The following is an 8,959-nucleotide window of genomic DNA, read 5'->3' as shown; positions in this document are numbered from 1 at the left end:
TTTATTTATTTATTTCATTTTTCTGAACCCCTACCACTTTGTGATGCTCTTAGAGGTACAGAAATTGAAACAATAGGGATTTTCCCATTTAGTCTGTTATCCTTATGAATATTTCTTAATTTGTAGGGACTCTAGACATCCTCTTCAAAATAATTGACCAATTTAATACTATTTACTATAAATATTGCAAAATGTTGACATTACTATATACCCATTATGTCGCTTCTTCCATTCCTCAATTCCGTTGGCTCCTGCTACTCCATTTTATATTTGTATGTATTTTCTTTTCATGAATATTCAAGAAAATGATTCAGAGTCAAGGTGACCTTACTGTCCTGGATTTCAACTGGTACAATTCTCTCAAAGCATGACTGATTTGGGATAGTCATATAGATCTATAACCTACCTCAGAAGTAGTTTTTGAGACATTAGACATTATTTGAAATTTACTAAAAGCTAACAGAGGAATTGAACTTTCTAATGTAACAGGGGAGGCAGGTCATGAGAAGCACACAGGGGACCAAGTACACTGCTCAGAAAGCTTAAGGTCCAGTGGCTGAATGGCTAGCAGCTCTTGTTCCCCCACAGCACTTCACCAAACTTCAAGCAGTGTTGACCCACTTTTCAGTGCTGCTAAAGTCTGTTGGCTGCAGGCCAGGAAGGAAACCCATCAGTCAGGTGGTGCTGTGACGGATAGAGAGGAATGGTTTATTCCACAGTGCTTCCATTTTGCCACCTTACTTAACACAAAGGATTTTATGGTTTGGCTGCAGGAACAGGGACCTAATTAAATACTTTGATCTTGAAACTACAGCTATTAGCATTAGCACTAGAAGGAATAATTGCTGAGTTGACCCTCAGGTTGTAGGTTCCCTCAGAAAGTAATGGTAGCTTGCCCTATCCCCAGTGTAGGTGAGAGAGGTCAACATTGTCTGGATATTACAACATGGGTCCACTCACACTGACCCTGCCAGCAAGTGCCTTGGGATAGAAAAGAGGTCTTTCTGGTACATGGAATTAGAAACTGATGCTCTAATTTTCTCATAAATCATGCTAATATACTCTAACATATTTTGGGGCTTCATTTTGTCCTTTATAATAGTTTCATTGTGTTAAACATCAAATCTATACTTTTAATATTTCAGATGCACAGTATAGTGCTCTTAACTTTGCATATTTGTTTGTTAGCAGGTTTTGTACTTAGTTCATTTTGTAACTGAGACTCTATGTCTCTGTATTTGGGGATTTTCCAAATCCTCTGTGATTAATAGCTAAATTTCTACTCTGAGTCTTGAAATTTCACTTGCACTTGCTCTCCTGTGTAAGTGATACCATGGAATATTCATCTTGTGACTGGTTTAATCTCACTGGATGTTACCAGGTCCCAAAGCTCAGCTATGTTGCACATGGCAAGACAACTTTTAGCTTGAGTAATACTCCATTCAAAATCCTTATGTTAACATTCAGTCTTTCAGGGTAAAACTCAGAAATTAGCTGAGAGAGAGAGAGAGAGAGAGAGAGAGAGAGAGACAGAGAGAGAGAGAGAAATGCAAATTGTCTCTAACAATGAATGGAGTAAATCCAGGCCTTTCATTAAGCATTCAGATACTTTAAGGATAATCAAGAAATTACTCAGCAACTCCTTAGGGAGAGTCTCTAAATATAAAGAAAAGTATACATTGTCCCAAGAATGCTATGCTATGGATCAAATAGAATCAAGAGCAGTTTCATAACAACTATCAAAGAGGTTCACTGAGATTCTCTGTCCTGTTGCTGTGTCCTTGTTGTCTAACAGAGGTGCCTATTTCTGACTCAGTTTTTGTGATTTCTACTCCTCAGTGGTCCTGGTAAAAGAAATAAGATCTATCTTTATTTTCCTGCATACTTATTTTTGGGTATTTTGTACTAAGTACATAAAATAAATGTTCATAAGCCATCTTGAAAAATTACACTTGGTGATTTTGTTTGGAAAATCTTCAAGCATACTACGTGTAAGTATTTGATTGGATTATTTCTTTTTAAATGTGACATTTATTTCTTCTCCATCTCCTTCTCCTCCTGCTCCTCTTCCTCCTCCTCCTCCTCCTCCTGCTCCTCTTCTTCCTCCTCCTCCTCCTTCTTTTGAGAGTTCTACTGTAAAACCCTTACTCACCTGGAACTATGTAGACCAGTGTGGCCTCAAACTTACAGAAGTTTCCCTACTTCTTTCTCCTTAGTGTTGGGATTAAAAATGTGCTCCACCATGACCAATAGCAGCAGTTTTTAAAGCCAGGACTTCTCACAGCCTAGTTCATCATTTCTTTTTTAGATACATAACTGTATAGCCAACAACTGACAAAAGTAAGAATGTTGAAGCACTAATTAATAGGCATAAATTTAGGATTATGTTGTTGTTTTAGAGACAGAAAGTATACCAAATAATTCATTATTTCATTTCAACCTCTTTTAAAGCACTGGGGAATCTAGAGGTTGCAGGATATTTGTTAAATTCTCAGTTATTATGGAAATAAGGTTTGAGTGAGCTTCCTTCCTGATCTCTTTCAGATACTACAGTGTGTTTTTAACATCAAGAGATTTTAATCTATCCACTTCTGTGGTAGTAGCGAAATGTTCTTCATTTTTTGATATGAACTAATTTTTTAAAAAATATGTTTTTGAAATGTTCATACACTGTATTTTGATGGTATTTAGATTCCCTCCCTTATTCACACCTCCATCCACTGTCCAAAAACAATTATGTATGTGTATCAGACTCTCTCTCTCTCCCTCTCTCTCTCTGTCTCCCTCTCTCTCTCCTTTACCCTCCCAGCAGTCATCAATTCCTGGAAGTTCCTAAGGTTGGTTTGGGATTTCTTACTCACTACCCCATGACTATGCTATGATTTTGTCTGGTTTGAGATTCCGTAGCACCTGTTCATGCTGTCACCATTGCTGTGAGTTCATATGAGTAAATGACCAGCTGTGGAAAGAGCATTTGAGTCTCTATTGAACTTCAAAACTGGTGAGAGAAAACAATTTTCTCTCCCTTAATCTTATGACTGTTGATATTTCTTATGTGCACCTTCTTTTCTAGCATTTCATGATTACAAGTCTAGGCAGCAGCAATAACAAGAAGTGTAAACTATAACTCTTTTATTTGTTGAAGATATTTCCCTAATAGTATAATCTCCTATACTTTCTTATATTTAATAAAAATAAGATGTTTATTTTGAGAAAGAGCAGGATATAAGGTAGTAACAGCCATATGAACAATATTTTATGGATGCATATTTATTTATTTATTTATTTACTTATTTATTTTTGAGGTAGAGTCTCCCTATAACCCCAGCTGGCCTGGAAATCACTCCATAAACCAGGCTAGCCTCTGTGCCCTGAGTTCTGGGATTAAAGGCCTATATCACCACACTCAACTGTGAAGTAAATTGGTTTATGATCAGTTCTAAGCATAATTTTCTAAAATTTTATGATTATATTTGCACAGATGGGTGTCCTTACAATTTTCAGTGTGAAGTAAAATTTTTCTTTTATTCTATATTACACAAAAGATACCATAATGTGTCTAAGCATTCATAAATATGTTATATATAGTATATTTTATCTCTACAATAATGAAAATCATTGTAAATGTTGCATGCAATAAAAATTTTTAAATGTATTACTAGATCACTGTTTTTTTTTAAACCACTGTTTTATCTTTTAAATATATTATTCTTTTTGCTAAAGACTATTTTTTAGTCAAAATTGCATGACAACAAAGCCAATGGTCTCTCTTTTCTGAATTTGCTAAAATTTCCTCTTAATCCCCTGGATTTTCTTAGCAAAGTGTATCTAATTTGCTACATAAGCTCAAATATTTCCATTAAGATGAAAATACACATATACCATGAATAATATTTATATTAATTAATATGAAAATAACATGTTAAATTGTTATGAAAATTCTTATGTAGAATGGACACATTACTATCTTTAGCTGTTACTATTATCACTTCAAAGTTAAGATAAAACAATATACATAAATACATAATCTTGGAATTATTTCCAAATTCCATGGACCATTGAATGATTTTGTGATCCTTCATCCCTCCCAAGAACAAAGAAATATTTGTTTAATATCAGAGTATAGAGTTTTAAATAAGTTATATATCCCAAAGTAACCCTGTGTAAAGTGAATCAATGTGTGCTATTGGATAAATCTATATAACACGTTTCCTAATTATTTCTTCACAAAATGACAATTTACTGGGTGATCTGCTGTAGATTTTTTTAAAGTATCATGTCATTCACATAGTTTTAAACTTGTCAACGCTTTCAGGAGGACTACCTGTAAGTTAAAGGTCATGTAGGACTATTATTTTCTTTTGTAATACTATAATTTTTAAGGCAGGGATTCTCTTAGCCAAGACTGGCTTTAGATTCATTATGTAAACAAGGAAGGTTTTGAACTCTTCATCTTCTTTCTTCTAGGTCCTCAGTGCCACAGTCATGGCATACACCACCACACTTGACCATTTGACATTGAAATCTATATTATCATATATTAATTGAGGAAAATAATGGAGTTAATTTTGAATTTAAAATATGTCAGTAATAAATTTGATCATTCTCAACTCCATATTACCTTTGATGGTCCCTCCCTACCACCTGCTATTCCCCTATCCTTTCCCAATTATTGAACATATTTTAATTTATGGAATTCTAAGCAGCATAAAAAGTAATTGATAGAAATTCTAAATACTTATTTAAACATTTATCACACCATACTATATAATAAATTATTAATACACTATACAACTGTAGTTTTATAAAAGCAATAAGAATATTTGAACACTATAACAAAAATTCGCAAAGCTGATATCAAATTTTAATGTTAAAGCAGGTTTCCTTTTTGTTCTATAAATCTATCTATACATATAGACAAGTTACGTACTTATTTTTATCTTTCAATCATCTTTGTATATATCTAGATTCTATCTATCATATATCTCATGCATCTATTATATTTATAAATCTTAGATTCTCAATCTCAGTAGTATTGATATTTAAAGTTATTTCTAGAAATAACATGTCAGTGGCAGGCTTCCTCACAATGTGCCAAAGAAAACATCAATCTGCATCTAAAATATTATTGAGTAAAATTACTTGTTGAGAGCAGTGTTGTGTACAATTATGCATCTCTATGGATATCATTTAAATAAGTGTGCAAGTATTTTCAAATATCAATGTTGAAAAGTTTGATTTCTCCTATTTAAAACGGCATTGAATAATAAATGTTCTGCATATGGTAACATTTGAAATTTATTCACTGTAATGAAGTCTAACAATTATAGGTTTTCTGATACAGGGGAATGAAGAAATACAATCTCACAGTGATGAACGAATTCATTTTGATGGGCATCACTGACCGTCCTGAGCTGCAGGCCCCATTATTTGGGCTGTTCCTTGTCATATACATGACCTCAATGGTGGGCAACTTAGGAATCATCATCCTCACCACTGTGGACCCCAGGCTGCAAACCCCCATGTACTTCTTTCTCAGACATCTTGCTATTACAGATCTTGGTTATGCCACAGCTGTTGGACCAAAAATGCTGGTAAATTTTGTTGTGGATAAAAATACAATCTCTTATACCTCTTGTGCTACACAGCTAGCTTTTTTTCTTGTATTCATTGGGAGTGAACTTTTTATCCTGTCTGCGATGTCCTATGACCGCTATGTGGCCATCTGTAACCCTTTGCTTTACACAGTCATCATGTCACCAGGGTTATGTCGGGCACTAGTGGCAATGCCCTATCTCTACTGCACATTCGTGTCCCTCCTGGTCACAGTCAGCATTTTCACTTCATCCTTCTGTGGCCACAACGTGATCAATCATTTCTACTGTGACTGCATCCCGTTGATATCACTACTCTGCTCAAATACGCAGAAAATCTCATTTATTGTTATGATCTTTGCAGCTTTTGATTTGATTGTGTCTTTTCTGGTTGTTTTGGTTTCCTATCTCCTCATCCTCATAGCCATTCTCAGGATGAACTCTGCTGAGGGCAGACGCAAGGCTATCTCCACCTGTGGGTCCCACCTCACAGTGGTCACAGTCTTCCACAGGACTTTGATATTTATGGACCTGCAGCCCAAGTCGAGCCATTCCACCAACACTGATAAGGTGTCTTCTATCTTTTACACCCTGATTATCCCCATGTTGAATCCCTTGATCTATAGCTTGAGAAACAAAGATGTAAAATTTGCCCTACAAAGATCATGGGTAAATATTTGTAATGTACTTTCTTAAAGGTTACACACAATCTGAATCCTACAAATCAGGGAAGAATGTGACTCTGTTAAGAATGCACAGAGTGGCGTTGGAGAGATCGCTCAGTGGTTAATAACAGCGGTTGTTCTTGCAGAAGACCCGAATTCGAACCCCAGCACCCACGTGACAGCTAACAACTGTCCCTTAACTCCAGTTCCAGGGTTTCTGACAGCCTCTTCTATCCTTCACAGCCATTTCACGACACGGGTGCACTTACCAACATTCAGGCAATACACTCATACACATAAAATTAAAAAACAATAAACAAAATATTTCTTTAAGAATGCGTAGAGAGCAGAGATTGCTCATTCCATACCTAAAGATTGGTACTACTGGTAGCATTTAAATTTCTAACTGCCAGGAAGATCTTATTGAACAAACATTGAAAGATTTTGTGATCTAGAATTGAGGATTTATAGTATAATAATTAATTTTTATTACACAAAATAGGCTTAGGATATAAATATCATAAAAATGAATACCAGTTGTATACTGCATTCTTGTGAGAAACAATTGTAGATACTGAAGTGGAATTATTATTATGTGGTATTTGCATTACACATGTTACTTTTTCACTACTCCACAGCTCTGTATGTATCTGTTTTTACTATCGAATGGCTTTGTTGCTGTTTTGTTCAATAAATGCTCACTCTTTTTAAAATCTCTAAATACAGAATTCTTACTTAAAATTAACACCTATATGTTATTTTAAGTCTGTGTATAGTGTTAATATCCAACTACTAAAATTAATGTCAGGTTTTGTAACCTGTCAATTAAAGAACTTTAGTCAGTAAAATTTTATGTTTTAAACAACAGTGACTGAGAAACCAGTGAAATGTTGAATAAGAATAATATAAGTACTAAAGAATGGTTCTCGAAACAATTTGTGACCTAAACTTATGAACACAAGTAGTTAGAAATTACTGTTTTCCTTCAAACAGTCACTAAGAAATATTGGCAAAAATTGTTATGAATAAGATCTTAAAATGGTATTAGGAAATAAATCTATCTTTCCACCCCCAAACCATAGTAATCTGGATAGAGTGTTGAATTCTACTAAATATTTAGGCAAAAGAGAGTTACCAATATCTAGGAATACTTCTGGATCTAAAAGGAAACTATATCTTTGAACATTTCAAGGAACATATCACAGACCTTAAAACAAAAAATCAATGGAACAAACAACAACAACAGAAAAAAAACAGATAAAGTAAATCAATGTTTAAGCAAAATTTTAGCTGGTAATCCAAATATTTATAAACAATAATATATGATACTATGCATAAACATGAAATTTATGCTTGGATAAAAATTCAAAATGCCATTTCCATTACATCAGGGGACTGAAAGAAAGCATGCCTACAACATATCAACTGATACATAGCTGTGTGAGACGCAATGTACAGTAGTTAATAGTTTTATAACCAAATTAATATTAAAACCAAAATTTATAAAAATTGGAAGGATTTTCATCTTTACTCTTTTTTGTTCATAGTTTTAGATTTATTATAACATGCACCTTATTTTTTCCTGAAGAGGAATTTTTTCATTCTATAATTCCAAAAGAGATATCTACTCACAAAAGTAAATACAATCAAAAGATAATTTCCCTGAACTGATCATTCATTTGGAATAATACCTAAAAAGCACACATGACATTTATTATCATCAATTATTCTTTCCACAAGATATTTGCTTTCCTTTGGAAGACCCTCTTCACTAATATTTTCATGGTTCCTTCTTTGATACCAGTACTAACCACAGTCATTGATACACATCATCTGTGCACATCCTAGACTTATAAATAATGATCACGTTATGTGCATGCATGTGTATGCATATGCACCCATGAGCATGTGTGTTTCTATGTGTGTGTTTGTGGTTATGTGTTTCTCTGTGTATACAGGTTATTATGAATTAGTGTTGAAAGTATTCTTAGACACAAGTGAACATCATGAATTTGAGAAATGTGCACAAGGACACATTAAAATTTTCACAATGAGGATAATAAAAGATACAAATTACAGACTGGAAGGACTGGGGAGGTAGGTCAGTGGTTAAGATCACTGTCTGCAGAGGACACAGGTTTTATTTCAAGCACCTACATGGCGGCTAATAACCATCTCTTACTCCAGTTCCAGGGGACCCAATGCCCTCTTCTGACCTCCACAGGCACTGCACTACTGCACTACACCGGTTCCCTTACATTCATACAGTCAATACACTCATACACATAAAATAAAATTTTAAATAAAATATTTTAAAAATCAAATCTCAAAAAAAGACAAAAAAATTTCAGATTGGAAAAAACAGATACAGTTGTGCAACTATAAATTAGAATATCAACAGTCCTAAAATTGATGTAAAAAAGAAGGTGCATAAAGTTATTCATTCTTTTAAATAATGACCTAACCTGGATAATGTAAACAGGAAATTGCATGAAAAAATTTTAAAAATGTAAAATTGTCAAAAATCTTAAAAGTGTAACAATTCCATGAATTGTTAAAAAGATGAAAAAATAAGTAATTTATTATATTTTAAAAATATAAATGTTACAAAAAATTTGGCAATAAGTTGAAAAAGTATACTGAATATATTTAACTTGAAAATTAAAGATCATATTTTAAATAAAGGAATTAACCTGAAAA

The 8,959-nt window shown here is 33.7% G+C and overlaps 1 protein-coding gene across 1 annotated transcript; it reads left to right on the top strand.

Annotated features, from left to right (window-relative positions):
• Positions 1-5,348: 5,348 nt before the first annotated feature.
• Positions 5,349-6,290, top strand: LOC103745040 (olfactory receptor 8K3-like). The gene has a single exon (XM_008846939.1). It carries the CDS (start codon positions 5,349-5,351, stop codon positions 6,288-6,290), a length of 942 nt encoding a protein of 313 aa, XP_008845161.1.
• The last annotated feature ends 2,669 nt before the right edge of the window (positions 6,291-8,959 follow it).

This window comes from Nannospalax galili, unplaced genomic scaffold (genome assembly GCF_000622305.1).
Source record: "Nannospalax galili isolate Female #2095 unplaced genomic scaffold, S.galili_v1.0 scaffold583, whole genome shotgun sequence".
NCBI classification, from domain to species: Eukaryota; Metazoa; Chordata; class Mammalia; order Rodentia; family Spalacidae; genus Nannospalax; species Nannospalax galili.
This window is presented reverse-complemented; position numbering and strand designations above follow the sequence as displayed.

What these genes read in the sequence shown, in the direction of transcription:
- LOC103745040 (XM_008846939.1), top strand. Translation starts at nt 5,349, where the DNA reads ATGAAGAAATACAATCTCACAGTGATGAACGAATTCATTTTGATGGGC.